The sequence below is a fragment of the Typha angustifolia genome, chromosome 10 (assembly GCF_048772165.1).
Source record: "Typha angustifolia cultivar Huaian chromosome 10, ASM4877216v1, whole genome shotgun sequence".
In the NCBI taxonomy this organism is placed as follows: domain Eukaryota; kingdom Viridiplantae; phylum Streptophyta; class Magnoliopsida; order Poales; family Typhaceae; genus Typha; species Typha angustifolia.
The window spans coordinates 8,341,241-8,366,838 of record NC_133248.1 but is presented as its reverse complement, the minus strand read 5'-3'; the positions used below and the strand labels follow the sequence as shown (position 1 = coordinate 8,366,838).

General features: G+C 36.9%; 1 protein-coding gene across 11 annotated transcripts in view; it reads right to left on the bottom strand.

The window, feature by feature from the left end:
• The window catches only part of LOC140768150 (phospholipase SGR2-like), a 32,220-nt gene that overhangs the window by 536 nt on the left and 6,086 nt on the right, over positions 1-25,598 (bottom strand). For 3 of the 11 annotated variants that reach the window (XM_073108299.1, XM_073108302.1, XM_073108301.1), the window contains exons 8-22: positions 25,109-25,159; positions 19,894-20,064; positions 19,192-19,341; positions 16,987-17,052; positions 16,297-16,890; positions 15,931-16,027; positions 15,726-15,856; positions 15,470-15,542; positions 14,512-14,617; positions 14,145-14,238; positions 13,983-14,045; positions 2,869-2,917; positions 2,683-2,771; positions 853-899; positions 469-741 (exon numbers count right to left, since the gene is read on the bottom strand). In XM_073108299.1, coding sequence (XP_072964400.1) covers positions 501-741; positions 853-899; positions 2,683-2,771; positions 2,869-2,917; positions 13,983-14,045; positions 14,145-14,238; positions 14,512-14,617; positions 15,470-15,542; positions 15,726-15,856; positions 15,931-16,027; positions 16,297-16,890; positions 16,987-17,052; positions 19,192-19,341; positions 19,894-20,064; positions 25,109-25,159 — 2,022 coding nt within the window. In that variant the 3' untranslated portion in view covers positions 469-500. The other 8 variants (XM_073108303.1, XR_012105705.1, XM_073108304.1 and 5 more) reach the window with 8 other exon arrangements.

Below are 25,598 nucleotides of genomic sequence, written 5' to 3'. Positions count from 1 at the left end.
TTCTCACATCAGAAAATCATTCTATCCTCTAAACCCTTAAATTAAATATTTTTATAAAAAAATTAGGCAACAAAAACATGTAAGAAACTTCAGAATGCAATTAGGACGAAAATAGAATAATATCTGCAATCACCCTATAATTACAGTGAGCTATCTGACCCAAAAGACCGAAAGAAGAGAACTGTCATCAAGTCTGTTGTCTAATCATCAAATTATAATTAATCCATCTCAGTCTACTTGATCAATCAAAATGGTAGACCAGCATCTGTTATCCTAAGGACAAACAAGTCAAATGCATTGCTTTGGTTCAGGATTCATCCTCAAACCATCATATTTTCTTCTAATTAGACTACTAGTAGACAATAACATATTTTATGTCTGTCATAATTCTATCAACAGTCAAAAGGAAACATAATATATTCAGAAAGGGATTTAATATGACAACATTAATAATGAAAGAAAACTAACACTTTTGAGCCAATAGAAGAAAGATGCAGTGTTTAGGTTGCCTTCATGAATTTCTGTGCTTTTCTTGAGAACTCTCTAATCAACGAATTGTCTGAAAACATCAAAGGGGTGTCTTCTCCCATAGCATCCCTTTCATAAAAAATACTTATGGGCTTCCTCTGTGTTGCTGAACTATACTGACCATCAAATCCTTCAGCTAGAGGCTCCTCAGGTACATTGCGGTACAAGTGTTTGAGAACGAAAAGAGCAGTGTCATGATCACGCCAATAATTGCTGTCAAACAGCAACACAGTTCAGTAAAGATCCAACAATTTCATTTGATAAGTACAGAAATAATATATTTTCATATGTATATATATATAAAATTGTTCAATTTCTTCATACTTATGTGATCCAATAGCTGATATATACGGAAGCTCAAAAGTTTTATCCTGCACAGCACAAGAAATTAAATTTTAGTAAATTAACAGAACATAAACAAGACATGGATTGGAAGCAATTCGATGCTTTTAATTTAGTTACTGAAGAAGGAAATGAAAAATCCTTGGGACATTCAAACTCTATTGAAGATATCCTTTTCTGTACTGACTACTGAAACTTTTGAGGATATTCAAATTGATCACATATTTAAGGAGGTTAATCAAAAGGCAAACTAGTTAGCAAATCGTGGAAGACAATAATTTTGATAACTTTTGGGCTTAGCCAGTTTTTGTATAGCTACAAATCTACCACACCATTCATTCAGATGGTTTGATTTTTCATTTTTGTTAGGGATTATTTTGATTTATGTATTTCCCTTTCAAAAAAAAAAAGAGAAATACTTACCAAGTGGGTAAATAAAAGAGATAGTATAAATAATCTAGTGAGACATCTACAGTAGCAAACAACATTGGTAAAATACAAATACAAACGACTAATATCATGAACTTGGCAAAAGAACTACATAAACATTGAGGTGTCTGACAAGATCTTGTTCTCTCAATTCTTCCACAAAATATTAAGATTACCAAAATAAAGAATTGGTTTGAAGATAAATAGTTTACCAAGGATGTCACGCCAACAAAGAAATGACACTTGGCATGGGTTGTGCTAGATCTGTGTCGCCCGAAACCCATTAATCCATAAAGATCTGGTCAAGCCACTTTACCAAAAGAAGAAGAAGAAGATTGAAGTAGAGAAGGAGAAAGAGAGTAGATTAAGGAGAAATTCAAGATTTCTTCTTCAAATCCCATTATAAGGTAAATTTTTCTTTCATTCTCTTAGTTATCCTTTAAAAATTAATTTGAGTGTACAAATGATAGATGTAACTTACTTTTACTAGATTTATCATTTATAAGTGTCTTTCTAGATAGATATAGTATTTTAATGTTAGATCTATAAAAAAAACTATTTAAATTGTAAGAATCATAGGAAAATTGACTTCTCCCAAAATTTAAAAAATTTAAAATTAATATATTAAATTCATTTAAATTGATTGAAAATTGATATAGGAACATATTAGATTAACTCCATATGAATTGATTTGAATCCAAATTTTAATTTTTTGTTAAATTTTGGCTCTAATTATTAAACTATTGCTAATGAATGCATTCAAATTGAATCATGTTTCTACTTGATTATTTCTATATCTTCAATAAAATGTCATTTATAATATTATCTAAGAATAAAAGACTCTAATGTAGATTTTTTTAATATATATATATTCAAACTAAAACCAGGTACACCAACCCTAAAATAATATATTAGAGATGCACCAAAGGCATGCTAATACATGCTATTGGCACGCAGGAGAGTGCCAACTGGATACCGACATGGCACGTCCCTTCAGTATAGCAATCTCATAATAGTGATGTTTAATGTAGGACAAATTTCTGACATAGTGAAAGGCAGTCATCAACAATGATACAGGAATGCCGAGGACTAAATTGGCTAACCATCCAATGTGTGCGATATTGGCATTACTTAATACTGATAATTGGCATGAAAATGAGTTTCATAACAAAGTCACCTCCGTGGAAATAAAACAGTGAATTTTGTAAGCTCAATTAATGCCAAGCAGAATCTATCTGGTCACTCTGTTGATTAAAATCAATCAATCAATCAAATAGTATAAGATAGACAATTATGTTATACCAAAAAAATAAAAGATACACATGCTGATGTCAAATGTAAAAATACTAACAGAATGTGTGGAGCTGAATTAAATTCGATCACCTGGAGCACATGATCAATCCGACCATCTTCACTACCTGTCAGCCTTTCCATCATGATAGAACCATATGATCTTTCTTTCTTTTGTGCCCCTTCCACATTTTCCATAATATAAATACAAAGATTAAATATTTTTGTCTATTTTACCTTTAAACAACAAGCAAGGAAAGAAAATGAGATGGAACTGACCTTCCATCTTATCCTTTCTGCGTGGTTGGAGAACACTGGCTGCTTTATTCTATTGAAAAAATATAAGATATTAGCTTATGTCTAAAACTCTCAAGCACTCAATAGCTAATTTTTCAAAGATTCATATCCCAGTGGTTAAGACACCAAATTCCCTGCTTAGAGGTCAGGATTTGACTTCCCTCAACAGTGATTTATGGTTTAATTGGAATGCTATAACTTCACACACTCTCAGGAAAAAGAGAAGGAAAAAACAGTAAGTTCTTCACAAGTATGTTGTTACTGCAGTTGGTGAGTAAAATTGTTTTAGTTCTCTCAATTCTCAACAGATAAAATATAAAACCTTTAGGTTGAAACTTGAAAGAACATTTTAACTCTTAATAAACTATTCCAAGAAATGTCATTAGACAGAATTTGAATTTTTCATATAAAGATAATATATCTAATGATCAATTACAAAGGGAAATGCGGGTCTCCCTTCAATGTGTTACTAATATATTTTGGAGTAACAGGAAAAATGAACAGTTCAGGCTCATTATAGATAGATCGAAATACAAATTATGGGAAAGTTCATTCGGAAAATAGAGAAATATATGCAACTAGTATCATTCTCTCTCTAACATGCCTAAAGCCCTCATGCTCAAATAGAGTATATAGAAAGATCATGCTGCCGCAACAATAAGAAGGAAAAGGAATCAAGACTTTAATTTCAACTATTTGGTCTTCTTTTTTTTTCTTCTTCTTTTTGTTGCAAACTGTCCAAAGACTTTGGATTCAACTTGGAATCAGGTTACAATCAAAGCTTGAAGGAGGGTGAATCTAGTCCAAGCCCAGCATGCAATGGAGAGGTCTCTTATTGAGGGATGAGTAGTACCACAAAGGACAAGACTTTAATTTCAACTATTTGATCTTCTTCTTCTTCTTCTTCTTTTTTTTTTTGTTGCAAACTGTCCAAAGACTTTGGATTCAACTTGGAATCAGGTTACAATCAAAGCTTTAAGGAGGGTTAATCTAGTGATTCTAGTCTTTACAAATACAGTATTTAACTGCAAAGAAAGCAAGGTTGTTAGCAATAGTGTTACTACTTCTATTACACCTGCTCGTAAACCAATTAAAGATGAGAAAAGAGAAATCCATCATTTACATTCTTGGACCAAAGCAAACATAGGCCAACCTATATCCTTACTGCAGCTATCCACCCCCTTCACCAGCTTTTGGCAATCACTGAAGACCCAACAATGATGGCTAGCGGCTGACTCCCTTAATTCATTCATAATCAGTAATAAAGATTTGCTTAGTCAGCCAAAGCATTATGATAGTGTTATAAAACCACTACTTTCCCCAGGTGAATGGAAGTTAGATATTCAGAAATAATTAAACCTGCTCTGCTAACTGGACCCCCTAGCCAAGAAGCATCAATTCAACATACAAAGTCACCAGTAGCGATGCAGACGTCGCTCAAGAAGGAAACCTACAGCGGTGAGGAGGGTATCAAAATAAAAGGGTTAGGTACGCGCTAGGGCTGCAGAACAAGAAAGTTAGCACTTTTCACAGCATCCAACGGCGAAACATGCAGACCATTAACCTACAACTCCAGATAAACCACGACCTTGCAGCTACACATCTCCAAATGAAGGTCTTCACTCTAGGGGGAGAGAACTTGCGATTCCCAATAGCTCTCCACAACTATTCCGAGGAGTTTCAGGAGGGGGAGCTAAGCCCACCACCATCGGAAAGGGTGCAATTAGTGGTGACATGTGATCATTTTCAATATTGTTGGTGTATAATTATTGGAGTTAGATATTTTTATTAATTTCTTATCACTGTGGACTTAGAACAAGTGTATTTAAGGCTTTGTTTATCTCAATTGTATTGAAATGTATGATCAGTCATGATTTTGATTTTGGTATCAGAGTCTAAGTCACCCTATAGAGTCAGGTAGAGATCCGGTTGGAGAAGCTTAGGTTAGCTACAAAAATATTTTGTTATATTCAATAGAATTTATTCTTATTTTCATTTATAAATTTTGAAGGGCATTATGTATAGATGTTGTCGTTGACGAGGAGTTATGACCCAGAGTACATCTCCTGATGGGAGTAAGGGGCAAGAGCCAGCTCTTGCTCAAGTGCCAACTCTTATTCTAGTATCAGAGCCAGAAATTGCCCATACCCCTATTTTTGCTCTTACCCCTATCCCTATTGCTAATACGGTGATTTTAGCTCTTCAGACTCTTGTTCAAGCCATTGGAGGACAGTTATCACATACTCCGGCTACATTAGAGGCTGCCCCTTAGTCTAGATAAGGGTATATTGTTCGAGAAATTTTTTAAGGCATCTTCACTGACCTTTAGGAGGACTACTTATCTGATCAAAGCGGAGGCATGGTTGCTTCAAATCGAGAATATTCTAAAAGTATTTGACTGCATTAAGGACTAAAAGGTTCCTTCGACAACCTACATGTTTGAGGACTGGGCAGAGACTAGTGGCAGATAATTGAAAGCCAGTACATTGGATAGGAAAAGGAGTTAACTTGGGACAACTTTAAGAAGTACTATTCCCGAGCCCAAAGAAGAAGTATGATGAATTCTTCGAGTTGAGATACGGAGGCATGCCCATGGTGGATTATGAGGCAAAGTTCACTGAGCTACTATGGTTTGTTCCACATATAGTAGCTAGTGAAGAGGAGAAAGTCAATTTCTTTGAGGGAAAGTTGCGGCCAGTCATCAAAGACAATATCTCACTCTTTTAGTGTTAGATACTTTCTGAGATGGTGTCTAAGGTACTCTTTGCTAAGGAACATTGAGGAGCTTCGCCGGGAGCAGCAGCATCTACACAAGAAGCAGAAGAGCTATTAAGGACAAAGCAGAAGAGGTGGATAGTCATCTGGATAATTTTCGAGGACTAGAAGTGAACCAAGCTCTTCTGGGGGGTCATTGGCAGGGTCAGTTCAACAATTGCCTGAGGTGTGGACATTCTCATTCATCTAACTTGGCATACAGTAGAGTATCTTGAAACTGTTACAAATGTAGGAGGCTTAACCATATGGCGAGATATTGCAGAGCACTCCATGTAGGATGACACTTAGCTCCTCAGTAGGATCAACAACATCAGCCATCCTAGTTTGGAGTAGCTAACAATAGACCTTAGATACGTAGTGACAGTCAAGGATCAATACCAAATAACAAAAGGAGAGTTTATATCTTGACTTAGGAGGTCGACACTAACCATTTGTGGTGCAAAGTATATTACTTTCTCATCCATACCTGCTAGAGTTCTTAAAAACTCAGGATCCACACACTCTTTTGGTTCACCTAATTTTATTTCTCTTTTACTTGTTGCATTTAGGGGTGACTATACCTGTAGAGAGGACTATATTATCAGATCATATTTGTAGATCTTGTCCAAATAGAGATTGATGGCCAGAACCTCCTAGTAGATCATACTTGTTTAGACATGCATGACTTTAATATTATACTAGGCATAGATTGGCTATCCGTGCATCATGTTATAGTATATTGTGGAATGAAAAATCATATTTTCTATTTCAGAGAAGCTAGAAATTTTCTTCCAGGATGATTGAAAGATTTTTGTAATCGGTAGTATCTCAGCTCTTTAGGCAAACTGGTTATTGAAAAAAGGATGTCAAGTAGGGGTGAAAACGGGTCGGATTAACTCCGACTCGACCCGCTATCCGACCCGACTCGGATCGGATTCGGATAAAAAAATTCTATCCGACTCGGATTCGGATACGGATAGAATTTTTGAAAAAAATTCGGATACGGGTCGGATAAATTTTTCGGATTCGGATACGGATATCGGATATCCGTTTATCCGCATATTTTTTTAAATGATTTACAGTTTTTAGTTTGCTTATTTAAATAGTAAGTATTAATATTACTACTAATAATGCGTTATATATTATTTATATAGATTAATTTCTCTAATTTTATATATTTGACATACAAAAAAAAAATTTGTTGTAAAACTCTTCATAATTTTGTGTTAATTATATTTAAATAAAATATTATAATTATTTTAAATTTAATTAATATCCGTTTAAGATCCGATCTTTTATCCGAAAATTATCCGTATCCGTTTAATCAGGATATGGTTTTAAATTTTGCTATCCGTCTAATATCCGTATCCGAATCCGTATCCGAACTAAAAATACGGATCCAGATATGGGTTGAGCACTATCCGATCCGTATCCGATCCGTTTTCACCCCTAATGTCAAGGCAAAGAATGGCTGTGCCAATAGTGGCATGGCACTTGGCATGGGGTGTGCTAGTGGCACACCCCTGCATCAAGTCGTGTCGATAGGCACGACATGTGGATCCTCTTATTTTAAAAAAAATTCAATTTCCATCGATCATCATCAAATCAATTTTAGTTTCTGTACATGTTCAATATTTATATTATATCATAAAAGAATTACAAAGTTTTAATTTATATGAAGACTATGTGAGATGTGTTACAACAAATAAAACTATCAATGGATGAATTTTGAAAATTATTTACAGTATTTAGTGCAACATTCTCGTATTATTCTTGTGCCGACAAATAAAGTTTTTGATCCTCCTCATTATACTACGTTCAACTAGATATTAGCTTTAATTATAAACTATTATCAATTAATATTATGTGTTCAATTATATTATAGAGTATTCAATCATATTATGAAGTGTTCAATCATTAATATTAATTTTAATGAATATATTTAATCATATTATTAGTTGAATAATATCATATTTAATTGTTATTTTACTTTTAATAAAATATGTCATTTACAAAAATAATCTAAAAATAAAATACTATAATATAGGTTTTAATACATATATTTAAACAAAAACTCAAAGATTGACATGTTGAAGACCCAAAAATATCTCTAAATATTTAAAATCATGATTAAAAATATTATAAATGCATGCCAATGGCACACAAGCGCGTGCCTAGGCGTGCTACTCAGCATGCTCCGTGTCGATGGTGGCACGACCATCTATGGCTAAGGCTTCTTGGCATCTGTGGTGGGAGCAGAGCGAGAGGAGTAGAAGATGCATAAACTTCAAGTAGTGAGCAAATTCCAGATGTGTTTCCTGATGACCTACCTAGTCTTCCACCTCATTAAGAGATAGATTTCACCATTGATCTTCTTCCTAGCACTGAACCAATATCAAAGGCACCCTATAGAATGGCACAATAGAACTTAGAGAACTATAGACTCAACTTCGAGAGTTGCTGGATTAGAGATCCGTCCGAGTGTATCACCTTAAGGAACACCAGTTTTGTTTGTAAAAAAGGATGGATCGATGCGTCTTTGCATTGACACCTAGGAGTTGAATAAAGTTACAGTGAAGCACAGGTACCTACTATCCCGGATCGATGATCTATTTAATCAACTACAAGGCTCTCAGGTCTTTTCTAAGATTGATCTGAGATCTGCTTACCACCAATTGAAGATCAAAAGTGACGACATTACAAAGATAGCATTTATGACTCGCTATGACCATTACGAGCTCTTAGTGATGTCTTTCGGTTTCACTAATACGCCTACATCATTTATAGACCTGATATACTAATTAGTTTGTATTTGCAGCATTTATGGACCCTTCTTAGATTAGTTTGTTGTAGTTTTCATCAACGATATATCGATATAATCTAAGAGTAGGAAAGAGCATGAGGAACATCTGAGGACAGTGCTTCAAACTCTTCGGGAGAAAAAGCTTTATGCAAAATTCAAAAAGCATGAATTTTGGCTGGATAAGGTTGCTTTCTTGAGTCATGTTATTGGCAAGGATGGAGTCAATGTGGATCAGTAGAAGATCGAGGTTGTCAGTAGATGGCCAAGATCGACTTCAATGTCGGAGGTGCGTAGTTTCCTTGGATTGGAAAACTATTGCAAAAGGTTTGTAGATGGATTTTCATGAATTGCCTAGCACTTACTCACCTCACCAAGAAAGGGGTGAAATTTGAGTGGGCTTAGAACAAGTGTTGTTAAGGTTTCATGTATCTCAAGCATATTGAGGTACATGGCAAGTGTTATTCCAATTTTGGATCGTGACCTATTATCAAGAATACCATTCCAAAAAAAATTTCCATATGTTAGAACAAACCATATGCTTCAACAAATCAATGAAAGAAATGCGCATTGAACCCATCAGGGCTAGGAGTTTTGTTCGAGCCAAGGCTGCAAATAGCAGCTATAATCTTTTCTTCTGATAGGTAAGACGAAAGCCTGGAGGGATTAGAGACTTGGACCTATGGGCTTGCCCCCAATTTACTTTAGTTTCCAATGCGGAAAGAGGGAGGGTTGGAGGAGGTGAAGATTCTTTTAAAATGTGAGATGAAGGCATTGTTGATACTTTTAGGATTCTGGATCTAGTAACTCAAGCTAAGTTTGAGGTTGGAGATAGCATTTCTTCTTTGATGGCCATATGCCATGGTATGAAAGAATTTGGTATTGAGGTCATCCCGATTTAGCCAATCCACTCTTAATCTTTGTTTTTAATAAATTTTATTTTCGAAGTAAAGATCTTCTAACTTGCAACAAAGAGTATACTGTAAAAGCCCTTCCTTAGCCAGGTTTTCATTGGATTGGACAACTAGTAATTCTTTCTCTAGCTTTGTGATTTGAGAGTTCAAGTTACCAACGACATTTTTAGCCCAAGAATTAAGGAGATTAGTTAGAGAGGCGAGATTGTTGGATATGGGCTTGTCGGGATTGTAGAAGTTACTCCACTAGTTTCTGCAGAAGGTAGAATAGGAGCTATACTGTAACCACCAATTTTCAACATGGAACCTGTGTGGGCAAGGGGAGGTTTCCAGAAGGAGGGGGTTGTATTCCGAAGAGACCATAGGGAGGTGGAGCACTTAAGCTGAGGGGTGAAGACTGCATTAGGTCGGAGTAGCAAAGACTCTATTCAATCATTCGTAGACCATAAATCTATTCATTCTTCTAGACCAGGTATGAGGTGGGCCTGGGAATCCTAGATCAACGAGGCCACATCTGTTGATTCTAGTAGCAAACCTCCTTGAGTGTGCCTGGTTGATAGCAAGGCCTCCAATCTTTTCGGAGGAGCTAGAAATGCAATTGAAATCCCGAAAACATCAGAGGAGAGTTTTCCAACTCTCATAGCAATCAATCTTATTCTAAAGAGTTGAGGTAATATTTTTGTCCCAATGGGGGGTCTCCGTAAACAATGACCAGAATCTAGTTCTGATCTCTAGCACTGCCCCGCACGAGAGTAAAGATTAAGGAATCTCCAATTGCCAAAACCTCGAGGCCGATAATGTCATCCCAAAGCAACCACAGGCCAATAGAAAGGCCTACCGAGTTAATCATGAAGTTGTTCTTAAAAGGGAGAAAAGAGATGAATTTTTAGCTTTGGCTTCTCCATATTTCTTTTCGGAGAGAAAAGCTAAAGAAGAGCATGTGATGTGAATGATGAAGCTGAGATTATGGGTTGTCGAGGGTCAACCACTCCCTCGACAGTTCCATGCTAGAAGCTTCATTGGCTGCTTCGCAGCGATACATCATTTGCCGCGTAAAAGAAAGCAGGAGCTATAGCTATATGTATCAATGTTGGAGGTATAGAGGTTCTGGGTCAAGAGGGGGAAAGGGGGGAAAGTTTCAATCGAAGGAGAGGAAAACGATAAAGTTTGCTGTTTTTTGGAAACAAGAGATTGAAGGATTGAGCCTTCTTTTTAGATAAAGATTTTTGCCCAGATTTGAAAGAAACTTTGGCAGCAAGAGAAGAAGCAGATTTTAGGGTTTGGCAGGGAGATGGGAGTTTTCTGTGCCTCGTAAATTTTGCATGGAAATGGGTAGTGAGAGGAGAGGAAGTAGGATGGGATAAGGGAGGGTTGAGGGCGGTGGTTGGGGCAAATTGGCTAGGATGAAGGGCTTGGAAGCTGCACTATTCCATCAAAAGGTTTGCGACACAACTCCGAAAGACATTCCCTTAATTGAGATAGAGACATCCACAAATTCTTCAAATGTAAGTAAATTAGCAACAAAGGGGCATTGAGCTTAGTAGTCCCATCATTGGAGTGGATTGATGGGATATTGAGAACACTCACATTCCATCTGCAGTGAGGGGGATCTCTTATGATCAACAAATAGGATTGGAACAATATTGGCGTTGTAACACCCTGAAAAGAAAAACCAACGCACGCGCCGAGCACGTGCGTCCCAGCCCCTGCCACCCCCGTACTTCTCTCTTTCTTCTTCTTCTTCTTCTTCTTCTTCTTCTTCTTCTTCTTCTTCTTCTTCTCCTGTCGTGCACACCACCCAACCCCTCCTCTATTTCTCTCCACCCCACCATCTCTCCCTCCCTCTTCTTCTCTCATGTTGCCAACGCCGAAGCCGATGAAGCCAACCGTGCGACCCCCTCGGTAAGCCCCTAACCCACTGTAAATTCTAGTAAATTCACCCCTCACCCTCACCGTCATTAGAGTCATGAGCGGCCAACGACTTCGCGTCTAGCCGCCGGTTTGAGAGCTCCAGTGGAAGGGGGGTGTTCTCTAGATGGGCTTCGGGCCCTTAGTGAAGGGAAAAGGGACCTCCATGGCCGTCGGCCATGGAGTGCGCCTCATCGCCCCATTGACCACCCCGACTGCGGGGCGAGCTACTCCCGCTCCCCCGTAGGCGGGGAGGACGGGCGACGACTCCACTACGGCTCGGGTTACGCCCCGCCGCCATCGAGCCAAGCCCTCCTCTTCTTTCCCCTCCCCTTCCCTCTGGCTAGACACCCACCCCGAGTGAGGGTTGTGGGCCGCTGGCCTCGAGGGTGGGTTGCCGGCGATGTGGGCCATCGGCAACGCTGGACACCTTTTTTTTCCTTTCTTCCTCCTCCTCTGTCTCCTTCCCTTAAAAGGAGATGGTGAGGGAGGGTGGGGATTTGTTTAACCCCCACCCATCCCTTGGTGGGTTGTGGTTAGACCCTTCACCGGCACGCAACGAGGTAGCCGCAGGTATTTCGGCCAAATCCAAATCTGATTTAGATTTAGATTTTTCTCTATAAATTTTAACCCAAAATTCTCTCTCTTCCCTTTACCCCAGCCTCCCTTCCCTTCTTCTTCTTTCTTTTTGTCGGAGTCACAATATGGGGATCAAACCGCCACAGCAATAGGGGACCACCATGCGACTCATCAGTAAGCCCTCTTCCACCTCTCAAATTTAATTTAAGTTTAATAGGTTAAAGTAGAAATACTTGTTTTAGAGGATCTGCGGCTTAGTCGACTAATTGAGCCAACCAATGGCTTTGGGTCATTGCCACTCGTGTGCCAGAGCCTTGTGTCATCAACCTAGTGTCGTGGGCATAATTTCCTGGAGTCCTCGTGGCTTGATGTGCGGTAGAAGACGATTCCATGGCAGTCGGGCATGGAGTCAAGCAGTCGACCATCATCTACGGCTTATCCTCCACCTCACATGGTTTCGAGGTCGCAAAGGTGTTGAGGAGCTTGGGGTGTGGCCGACGGATCGTTGCCAATGGTGGTTGCTGGCGCACACACTCTCTCTCTATCTTCTCTTCCTTGCGTCGATCGTGGGGAGAGATTTGGTTGGGCTCAGGTTTAAACCAAGACAATCCTTTTTATTATTTTGCAGGTTCGGGGTCTAGTCCACAAACCCAACCAAAACCACTTAAATGGAGGTTGGGCTATGGGTTCGGGTCCTTAGCCCAGCCCGCTTGATTGATTAGTGCGGGTTGTGGGCCAGCAGCAGCCTAGCCTAATCCGATGGGTTTAATTTAACCCATTTTAGCTATTTATTTAGTTTAAATCTTAGAAATTATGATATATTTAATTTAAAATTTTATTGTTATTTATTATTAAAGGTGGTGATTTTTAGCACGTAGATTAGATATTAGAGATTTTAGTTATTTTACCTAGACTCAGGTGAGTGGGTTCACTCATTTATTTATATTATATTTTGTACCTTTGATCAGACCATGTATTCCTCTATGTACAAATCTATTTATAACATTTTTCGTGTGCAAATTTATTATTACATTTTTTGTGTGCAATTTAATTATTATAATTCAATGCATCGCATAATTCATGCAAATTACCAATTTTAGTGGGGGAAAATATAACTAATATTGGTATAACTTAATAAACAGTCTCGGTATAGATTGCTTATGATATTCCGTGGTGACTCAAGTTTAACTGAAAATCTAGGGGAAAGTCCTATTTCAGATCACTACAATGACTTTCTTAGATGACTTTGACGGAGTTAAGGAACAATCGTAGAATAGATTGAAAGATCTCTCAATGGTTAGTACAAAAGATAGTGTGTATATATCACATAGTGACACCTCCTGATGATTATAAGCGGATCAGCTATGAGGAAAAGACTCGAGTGTTATCTCGAAGTAATTTTTAGTTGATGTGGATTCATAGAGTATAGACCCAATTGAGACAAATGATATTATTATTATTGAGAAAAAATTTGGTATCTTAGAACTGAGCATGTTACGAGTTATACCTTTCTCTTATTATTATTATTGTTATTATTATTGTTACTTTAAGAACATGCTAAGTAGAATTGTCATTTTATATCGCTGAATTTAGATTTTATTTAATGTAATAAATATTAGATTTTTTTTTTACTTTCGAGTGGATTCCACTTACTGAGTTGTAGTTGTTGGTTCATGGATTTTTCTCTTCTAATATTTTAGGTAATGGTCAATGTGGTGACTGAGCGAGATGCACCACGACCCTACCTCCACTTAGACCTATCCATTTACCTTTCCGTTCCTTTGGTCATATATTTTAGACTATTTGCTAATTCAATTCGTTTAGAGACATATTAATCATGATATTGGTTATTTTTTATTACGATTGATTTAAATTATATAAATCAATTTCTTTTCTTTTATTTATTCTTGTCATTGTATACTTATAAAGTATTAGTAAGGCTTCGTGTATTTTAAGCGTATTGAGGCATATGGCCGGTCATAATTCCTATTTCAGATTGTGACAGGGAGGGTTGTAATAAAAGAGATGGTGACTTGATATGGATTGAAAACATTCCAAAAAATAGTAATTCATGATTTCCAAATTTATGAAAATAAGATGCAAATCAAACTCATGTCCAGACAGTAAATTCAAAAACAAACCTTAAAAGAGTTCAGGTGATTTGCTATGGCTTGAGAATGTATAGCTATATCTTCCGCAAATTCCTGTATTATTAAAAAAAAAGTTAAATTCATAAGCCAGAAAATAAAATGCAAATAGCCTGACAGAAGAAAACGGACTACTGAATGAGATTCAAATCTCACCTGGAATCCAATGTGCAATCTTTTCCCACCCCTGTGATAAGGTATAATGACAGGATGCTTGCTGACGTACTCTTTGCAGACAAGCGGTTCTATTCTGTACAAAACCCAGTCTCGGTTCATAATTAATATTCCTCACTTCAAGCATGCAAATAATCTAGATTCTAGCATGCCTACTCTCAGTGTTTTGTGCAGAAAAAGAAGAAGAAGAAACCTAGAGAAGTAATCTTATTGATCTCAATAATGTATTCCAAAGTCCAAACATGAGAAACTAAAAGGAGCAAAAATGAGGCCGAGACATACAAATTCACCTTTTAGAACTAAGGGATAACAGATAAACCAAAAAGAAGTAAGGGATAAATAGACAAACCTAAAGGCTACAGGATCAAAGGGGTGAAAAATGTTGAACATCTTTCGGCAAGAGGGCATCTCTTCAGATACTTCCTCGTCATCATGCCAATAATCTTTCCCCCTGCCTTAGAACCAACATCAAGAAGTTCAATATGCATGTTGTTATAGGATTAATACCTAGAAATAAATACATAACTAATGAAGTAATTATTCACGTCTGAGAATACATTCATAATTTGAAACTAACAGGATGCATGGATGGAATGTAGAAATCTTCTTGTAAAACGAGCTACCATTAGATGACCATTTAGTTGCAAGAGAATCCATACAAAAGCAGCTAAGATTTAGATAACCGAAAAACTTAAGCTGTTAACAAAACAATAAGGTATATCACAACCCAAACACATAATTTAGTGCAGTTAGTAGTTTTGGTCCTGAATGATGTAAAATTGCACCGGCCAAGTCCGACATCATTTTCAGGATCATACAACAGTAAAAATAATAGTCCTAATTAGCAAGCAGCTGGGGTAATGCTGGTCCATACTTGGCATTGCAGCGGTACATTAGAGTGTTACTTTACATGCTGACACCTAACCAATAATTACATGCTAACTGACAGAAATGCATAGTGGATCCTTGACTTTTATCATTAAATCAGTCCCCTAATCTTATCTGGTTCATGAACAAGTCAACAAACTACATGGATTCTCCAACATGTGTAACCAAACATACTCCAATAGCTAAAATAAATGACAAAAATACTAATAGCCTGAACCCAAGAAAGAAACTAAAGGACTAATGAAGAACCTTTCTTTCATTATCCTTTACTAATTGAACAGGACATTGATGCTTATGTCCCAGGCGGAAAATATAAAAAGTAGCTATTACATACTTCAAGACCTTCCAACAAGGAAAGGCAAAATATACAATAATAATGCAGAAACGAAGATATAAGATGATGCCAAGAGGTTCTCTACCAATTCCTATTCGGGCATTTCGCAGGGCAAGAAAGACTCCAAGAGGTGAACCAACAGCAAAGAATGTATCAACCTGAAAAGCAAAGACCGATATAAAAAATAAACAAACCATTAAAGGAAAAGCAGAAAGATGATAGGTTGATAACCATGCTGCCAACCACATTTTCATATCAAAAGAACAGGAATGAAAGCAGCAGCATCCCAAACAACGCATATAAATGAAGAAATTTGGAGTTAGGAAAGAACAACTGATCACCTTAAAATCAAGCTTAATGTATCTAATGCAAGGCGTGCAACTCTTTACCCTATCATCTTGCTCTGGTAAGAGCTTGTCACGAGACTGTTTCATTGTATTCTTAGCATCTTTTCCTGTCGAAAGGGAAAGGACTGCCTCAAGATTAAGATATGTAAACAGAACATCTGATATAAGGTAAGACCTCATATCTACAGACTACATATACCTTGGTAAAAGTCATGGCTGTAATCTTTCTCACTGCCTAGATTTCTACATTGATGTTTCTGTTCAAGTTCTGCAATTCTAGCTTTAAGTGAATTCACCTGCAGTGGAACGCATGAACTCTTACCGTCATGCTTCTATCAAATAGCAAGTTTATGGGAAATTGAAATGTTTAATAATAAAGACAATGTTCAACATTTCCAATCACATCATAGATCATTGAGTATGATAAGCAAAGTTCTTATCCATGCCTGTTATATTCATAAAATTCATATTTACATTATGCAAGCTTTCTTATATATTCGAGGATATCTACAACATCACAGATGCTATAAGCTCATGCAAAGATCAGAAGTGCATCAAGTCATACCTCTTTCTCCAACAAGGAGATCAACTTATCTTCATCAATTAGGTTCCCACACATAGTATCACCTAATCTCTCTGCCACAGAGTAGGAACTTCCACTACCATGCTTATAATCTGCTGTAGAACTTTTCTCATCTTCATTAAATGAGGCACAAGAAAGCTGATCAACCTTTTTGTCGTGTAATGGTTGCTTCTCATCTTTTCTTGGTGTAACAAAATCATAAGATTTCCCTTCTGAACAGAGAGAGTTACTATTATTTAATGTGATAAAATGACGTGAAGCAGAAGACAGGTCTTGCATTGTATTCTTATCAGGCATAGCGTCGGAAATAGCAAATGGACTGCATTCTGTCATTGCATGTGCCAGCTGCTCTAAATCTTGACCATGTCTGCTGGTATAGTTTCTCTTGAGACTCACATCACAACTAGATGAAATGGAGAGGCATGAAGCTTTAACTTGACATTCTTGTTTGGGCATACGTTCTGGAATAGCTTCCATGTTCACAGATTCCATCGGAAAAGGTGAAGAAAGACAATCTTGATGGCAAAGGATATCATAACATAGAACACTTCCTAATGAGTGACCATATAATGAAACCTGTAAAACGGTCACATGGCTTTTGTGATCCTTGTGCTGAGTCGAAATGAGAAGATAGAGACAGCATCATGCTAACACAATAACACTTTAACAAACCTTTCCATCATAACCAGGATTTCTCTTGAGAAACATCAAATATAATCTGTTCAACTGGTTCGAAACCTGAAATGCAATTTACAAGTTTAAATATATAAATAAAAGATCCATGGCTGAAGTATACTGCCAATTGAACATTACACATTGTCATCATTATTTAAGTCTTTTCCAATAATGGGGTCAGCTAGATCAGACAACTCAAAAATGTCAAGGATTGGAAAGATTTAAAGAATCTTCTAGAAGATTTTATGAACTATGTAAATAAATAGCACTTAAGAGTTAAGAATACTGACAAGATAATATACTTTTTTCAACAGATCTTTTAGCTAAACCGTAGCTTGGTGCGAATCTTCACTCTATACTTACTGTTCTTATGATATAGCTTAAAATGCCCTTAAAATGCATAGGGTTTTCTCTCCAGCAACTTTCTTTTATTATAAGCATATTCAATACTGATTCTTGAATACCAGCTTCTGTAGTTTTTAACTTTGCAATCCACTCTAGTTATCCAAATTTAAGAGCACCGAATCTTGATACGCCACTTACAAAGTTACAAACTTACTATAAGGAGCGCTGAAAAATTCAGTTCCACTTTCCTATATCAAACTATTGCCTGCCATGTTACTACCTAATCTGCAGCAAGCTTTATAAAACAGGAATGTAAACCAAAATGGAAAATGCCACTCACCAACAAACGTTTTCTTTATCCACATAACTTTTGCTTCAATGAAGGGAGAAGATATGCACATCCCTGATTTGCTAGGTGATCATACTATAGAGGTCTACGATGATCATTATAAAGAAAACAATTACCATGACCAGAGACACACTCTCCGTGCCAATATTAAAAAGTTGTTCTCATGCAAAATTTATACTGTAATTAGGAGCCATATTCTAATTATTGCAGTGCAATCCAAGGCAAAGCTCAAATATGACTTATATGCAGGTCTTCAGTAAGAATAAATAAATTGCTGCGATAGCTTAACTTTATTGCAATGCATCCCATGGTAAAGCACAAATATGTATGACTTATAGGCCAGTCTTCAATAAGAATAAATAAATTGCTGCAATAGCTTATCTTGTAGATGTGCATGGCGAGATTGGCTATGTTTACAGTAAGAAATCTTATTGCTAGGGAGTGAAGAGCATTGTTCTTAGGGCCAGTCTTAGGAAAATGGAATAAGAGATACCAAAGACTCGTCTTAAGCAGGTGCTATGACAAGTTCACATAGGAAATAGAGAACTTTTCCTGTTTCTCAGGTAAGAATAAAATTGTCTTTTCTTTAGAGGCCATGATCCAGTTAGCAGAGCCCTGGACTGTCAGAAAGAAAAGAACTCTAAGAGAGTATCAATGCAAAATTTGATTTTATAAAGTAGAAGATTTATTGAATGCAAGAACATTGGTTTTGCAAGAAGATCAAGAAGCTGGTAGCATAACTTAAAACAATGAAAACTAACCGCATTGTTGTGCCATGAATGGATAATAACCCAGCTGTAGTAACTGGCCCCAGCTTGATGATTACTCATTATAATTTTCCATTAGCATTTTCAATGATGAATGCACTTGTTGGCCATTCCTAAACACTAGACACTACAACCCAGCACTCACAAGTCAAAACATTGTTCAGCTTGATGGTTACCTAATCAATCGTTACTCATTAGCTACTCCAATGGCAAATGCACTTGTTGGCCATTCTCTCTCTATTTTTGATTCATCAGGGTTCAGAAAATGAGTTGAAAACACTTAAAAAACCTCCAAGAACAATGCAATGTTTGAAGACCAATCCAGTTAAAAGAAGTGTAGTTATTCAAAAGAGTCCAGCAATATCATACAAAGAGATTACTTTCATTGGACATTGAATAACATCCATAATAAAGAGGTTTAGGAAAGTAACATTTAATTAAAAAGAAACGTTGAACTGAAAACACCAAAGTAATTTAAATATTAGTGAAATCATTTCAATGTGTATCCAATTAAAAATGCACATTCATTGCAAGATACTACTGCATGCATGAACTTGAGCAAATGAAAGTCTAGATTCACTGGGAATATCTGATGTTAGAAACATATGATTACTCACTAAGACTATGTCAATGCAGCTATGTCGATGTCTTATTTATCCAGCAACAAATCATTTCTAATAACAAAGTTCAGGCACCCATACATAAAAATAAGGAAAAAGTGGAGAAAGAGAAAGAAAATACTGAATCAATTATATGCTGGCAGTATATTGGACTCATGTAGTATAGAACATCATGAACTGTGGCACTTAATGTTAGTCGAAGACCTCGAACACCATCCAAAGTGATTCTTTCAACTGCACTTTCACTACTGAGCTTCAAACCCTTTCTCCACTGCAAAGTATATATTGTCAGAGAAATGGTCACAAAAGATTGCAATACTAATACAGCAAATATATATATATATATATATTGAAATTCAAAAGAACACATTATGGCATGGGTAAGCGCCAATTATAAATGGGTAATCTAAACAAAGAAGATGAATAAGTATCCTGATGACAACCTTCAGAAATGAAGTATTCAAGCAAGTTCTAATTTCTAACTAAAAAATGGATTTCAACTAAACCAGAAAAGGATGGTTATTGACCCAATAAAGGAAAGAGAACAGAACAACTACTGAGCTTAACAAGATTCTCCATTTGGTATCTGGAAATGTAAACAGGAATATCAACACTCTATTCAGTTTATGTGTTCTATGTGACATCTCAATTAGAAATGAGATTATAACTACTTTTATCTTTATGCTACATCCTTAGTTTCCAATGAGCCAAAAGGTGTCTCCTCCTCAGGTAAAAAGATGATCATGCATGTCAAATTTTCAAGAGAAAGCAGCAAAGAATTAAAATTGGAACTTCAGTTTGAGAGGAGAATATCATCTTCTACCTGGCAAGGAATAAACAGTACCCTCTGGGTGCTCCTCTGATATGCAGTTAAGTGCCTTTCAGCTAGAGTAGCTGTTATATGACGAAAATCACCAACATCATCAACCAAATTAGCATTCTCTAACCTTTGCCCAATGCCATGAACCATGAAAACTAGATGACCAACTGGCACCTGTCAAATGGCAAAATGAATAACATATCAACAGATGAGTTAAAATTGCATTATCCAGAGTTCCTATTCCAAAACACCATCTGTACTGATCTTATCATTATCCATCTCAACAATATGTATGTTTATAAGCATTTCTGTGTACCTTAAATCTTAAGTCTTAACATCTTTTATGAGAGAAACATGAGAGTGGGACAAAGCGGGGACACCGGTCTATCTTATAGGCTTCCTTCTAGAGATGTTTTCCAAAGTATTTCTTATTAATTGATGAACAATCTCAATGTTTATAAAGAGAAGACAGTTCTTTTTTTAATTAAAAAGGAGAGCTACTAAGACAACTAAAATTTTTTAGACTATCTGAGAGTTTTGGCTCCCGAGGCATCAAAAGAGAAGATACAATCCAATTCAACGGGGAGAGAGAAAACCTCAGTGCCTGGGAATAAAAATTGCCTATGCCTATCAAATGGGCAGCTCAATCGGCTACCCTATTATAGTCTCTGTAGATATGGACAAAGGAGAACATCTCAAAAAGAGGACAAAATGATCTACACTGGTGAATCATATCCCGAATAGCTCATGGGATATCATTGGAGTTGTTAATTGCATTGACGACAATAGTAAAATTGCCTTCACTTCTGATTTTTGTAAACATTTGATGGGCTGCCATCTTGAGGGCCTCCAGCATTGCAAGGCCTTCTACTTCAAGGGCCGAGCCCACAATGATGGGCCTAGCAAAAATATGAATAGAAGTGTCACTGTTGTTGTTTCTGACTATAGCCCCTATGCCAGTCAAAATATCTAAAGGGTCTTAGAAACCATCAAAGTTCAATTTAATGACTCCCTCTATAGGTGGGACCTAGTTAACCATTTGGTGAATCTGACTGGTGACAAGGTTTTCATCATTGCATCTGTCATAGTATTCCATAGCCATTTGGAAGGCCATTCACACAAAGTGATTCTATTTTCCAAAGCAACTTTTTTTTCTAACTTTCCGGGCCATCCAAATGGCGGTGGCCATCACTACCATAAATTTTCGTTTATCACCACTAAGTTGGGACCAATCATAGGAGATCTAATTGCAATCCAAAGTGAAGGAGATACCAAGGTTGTGGGCAATGACCTCCCACACCTGTAAAGCTTAGCAACAATGATAGAAGAGATGCTCCACACTCTCTTCCCATAGCCCACACATTAGGCACGATACAGTTGGCCCAATTTGTAGGCTATGGAGGACTTTAGTGGGCACTCTTCCCTAGTTGACTTTCCACAGTAAGCTCTTGACTCTAGAGTTCATCGTAAGCCTCCAAAGAATGCTCCATTTAGGCCCATTAAATTTCGAGTTGGGCCTTAAGAAATTGTACACAAATTTTGCATTGGCCATCCCTTTAAGCTCAAGCTGCCAGATCCATTTATCTTCCGCATGCCCAATACTAAGGTCCAGAATAAGTCTTTGAAGGGTAGGCTGAAAGCTTCCTGTAGAGTCGTCTCATCTCATCTATCATTACCAACGAGGTCCTCTACATGCAGTCATTAATCATGTTAACATTCACATAAGTGGGCATTTATAGGAGTAGCCATGATCTAGGGATCATTAAGATATTGACCTAATAGCCATTTCCCACTAAATATTTAATTCCATCTCTCATGCTTTGGCTGAAGTCCACATAGGCCTCCAAGCCCAAGAAGACCCGTTTTTAGTTTTTGTGGACCATATGTCTATTTGACCATATTTGTGCTTCATTATAGCAATCCAAAAGGCGAGATCATTTTTAAAAACTTAAAAACATTTTGACCAAAACTAGTAGATTTTGTCAATTGTAAGTCCCTGATTGGCAGGCCACCCTTTGTTTTAGGTTTAGTGGCATTTGTTCGGTTCACTAAATGAAGACCTTTATAGTATTTGTCATTTTTCCAAAGGAGCAAGCTTAGTCATTTAGTCAATAGTTGAGTTTGAAACCTAGTAGAAGCACACCAATAGTTAGGGATCAAGGCAAAGGTAGAATTTATAAAAATTTGCCTACCAGCAAAGGATAGAGTATCCCGCTTCCAACTGCTTATTTTGGTGGCAAATCAATTGACAAGATCTCTTTGGTTGGCCACAAGGATACGCTTCGGGGGGCCTAGGAAGAGGAAGAAGATAAAGCAAAGGTCTCCTCTTTTTGTCCACTCTTACTGAATTGGTTGATTAGGAAAAATCTTAGCCCCGAGGTAGGTAAAGAGGATTTGACCTAGCTCGACATTTAGAGCAGAACCCATGAACTCCTTAATACTAGCAAGCGTGACCTGGTCAAAACAAATATAGACTTCTCAGCCTACTGAATTTAGCCACAATCGGAATGAGGGCGTCGAGTTCCCTCCATTCCATGGGTAGGTCATAAGTTGAATCCATATTAAAGTAACCTGAAAAGCTTTCAGCGAATGCCAAAAGTTATCCCTCTAACGAATCAGGTTAAACACTTGACCATTAATGGTCCAGGGCCCTTCTTTAAGAATGTAGGATAGATCTTCCTTATTAGAAAATTGATAAAACATAATATCCCTCAACCAAATCAAAGATAGAGAAACTTTCAATGTTTGAGCACATCTTAGCCATCATTGATCTAAGAATATCAAGTGATAGAGATTTATGTAAGAATCGTCCGAAGAGGGTGAATCTCAAGGACTTTAGGATTTAACTCCACAAAGTCTTTAGTTTCCTCTTTGATTCTTTCCAAGATTTTATCATGGATGATTCTCATTCTTCCTTTAGTTTTGCTGTTCCCAATACCCCAACCATAGAGGTATAACTTCTCTCCAATTTCTCCTTAGATGACTGGTTCAGGTCTAAGATATCACCAAACCCTTCAAGAATTATCTGCCCAAGCTCAGGGACCTTACCCACAGTATCTCCAGTCCAGTTTTCCTAGGGGGTTCCTCTCCCCCCAGATTTATCAAAAATTCTAGCAGAAAAAACAGTTGCGAGCAAACTTACCCCAATTGTTCCCTCTCTAGAGTTCTCACTAGCCATCCATTCAGTTGATGCGTGGACCTATTTATTAAGTAAGACATAGTTACGAGATGGTCTAAAGCCTTGCCATGTCCACTTGTGGTTCCTAAAGCGATAAAAAAGATATGCATTTTCTTACATCCAACTCCTATGAGGTTACTTTCGAAAGTGATGGAGATAAACTAGACATAAAAAGGAAAGGCTAATAGATACTAGATAGTATTCTTTCATCTAATTAATATTGATGTACATATAGTCTTACGTTATACCTTCGGTATACCATATGGCACGTATAATGCATGCTATATTCATAATGACTTAATGAGAAAGTCATGACTTCTCTATTTGTCACTATTAATGCCCATAGTGGGATTCCCTAGTCATCCATCTCGTGTAGACCTGATCAAACAGCCTAGCTCACCCGTACCTGACCCGGTTTGGATTAGGCTAAGCCGGGCTTGGACTCGATTTAGGCCTGGCCTGGCCCGAGCCCGAACTACCAATGGGTCGCACGAGCCAACCCTTTGCTCGCCCAGCCATGCCCGGCTCGAAAGCCTATCCGTTCAGCCCGCAACTAAACCCGCACATTTTGCTATAGTGAAAACTAATGGTATTTTTGTACACTATGCTATTTTACATTTTTTTTAAAGCCCATCTCTCCCATCGGTATCAGCTCAGCCCGCCTGTATAATACTCTGTATTGTTTAAAGTTTTTTAACATATTATTCTTTTCTAAAAAAGGGAGAAATAGAAATATTTTTAAAAAGAAAAGCTAACGGTAATAAAAATTCTAAAAATAGCTAAAAAGATTCTGAAAATTCGCAAAATAGGACCTTTATTTTTTTACCGTTTTACCCTTTTAATAGAAATAAACAATTAGGTAGAGGGGTAGTTGTAATTTTAACTTTTCTCATGCTTATAAATAGATGATAAATTTTCAAAATTCATCACACATTCTCAAATTATCTAATCTCTCAAGTTCTCTCCAAATTAAAGATTTCAAGGTATTTAGCCTTCCAATTAGCAAATTTTTCTAATATGGATTCATTTGATGATCATATAGAATCGCAATGCATCTTAACCTCAACTTGATTTAGAAACTCCGTCTTTGGCTTTATCATCAGACAATTCTAAAAGATTAAAGTCCAAAGTTTGAAAGTATTTCAAACGGATTGAAATGAAAGATGACTAAGGTAATGTTATAGATTGTAGAGCTAAATATTTTCAATGCGATGAGTTTTTCTGTATCAACTAAGAATGGCGGCTCCTCTTGTGCATTATGTGACTCTTTTTTGGATTTTTAGATATGTGCATTATTTAGTCTCTTTTGATATTTGCACATTCTTCTCTTGTGCTTCATCCCTATTCTGATACTGATTGGGTTGGAGATCCTATTACTCGCCATTCTACCACTAGATTTTGTCTGATTTTCTGTAACTCTCTTATCTCTTGACGAAGCAAGAAGTAGGATGTTGTCTCTCTTTCTAATATTGAAGCATAATATAGAGCAATGCCCACTACTATCAAGAAAATCATTCATTTTTGTCGTCTATTGGGTTATATGGGTGTGTCAACTCAAACAATTGCTTTTTATTATGATAACATAAGTGCTATACATATTAGAAGTAACTCTGTGTTTCAGAGTGGACCAAGCATATCAAGGTGAATGCTCATCTTTTCTTTATCAATTTTTAATTGAAATTATCAATCTTTTTCATATATCTTCTACTGAGCAGATATCGACTTTTCCACTAAATCGCATCCTATTTCTCATCTTAAATATCTTGTATGCAAACTCTGTGTATTTGATCCTAACAAATAAAAAATAGAATGCACTTATTTAAGGTTGGACTTGTTCGGCATATCTACGTCCCAATTTATCGACGCTGAAACTGTCAGATATTATATAGCTCAATTTTCAGCTGAGAAAGAGCTTTGATAACATAATCATAAGAGATACTATGCATAAGTACAGATTTAAGAGAATGAAAAGCAAGAATCACATCATCGAAGAGAAAAATTTATGCAAGATGTGAGATGTCCAATTATTAACACAATAACCTGATAACAGTAGTCATCCATCTCCTCCTCTTTTTGTTGGCGCAGCTCATCCTAGGGACAATCCAGTGATCAAACAATCATGATTAGTCCAAAACTTATGGGCCAAGAAAGAAGCTGATAGGCATATAAGTTAAGCTAATAATGGAATACAAGCAACTAGGGCACCTTATGATTCAAACGTAAAGTTGATGCAGCTGTTCTTGTGTGATTTACGTAATGTAAAAAAATCAGTAGAGAAAGAAAATGCCAACTAAGGTTTAACCTTTGGATGATTTCAATTGTACTTCCTTTGTTAAATACTTAAATTTATACTCCATCTGAAGGCATACTTCAGCTACACCATAAAGTATTCCAGGGATCATAACTTCTTAAGGAAAATTTTATCAGCATATAAAGAACATGAATCATTTTTCAAATGTTAAATCAGCTAAATTTTGCTAGTAATCCTAATGAGATATGTATAAATCAGCTTTAACGTTGATATATTGAT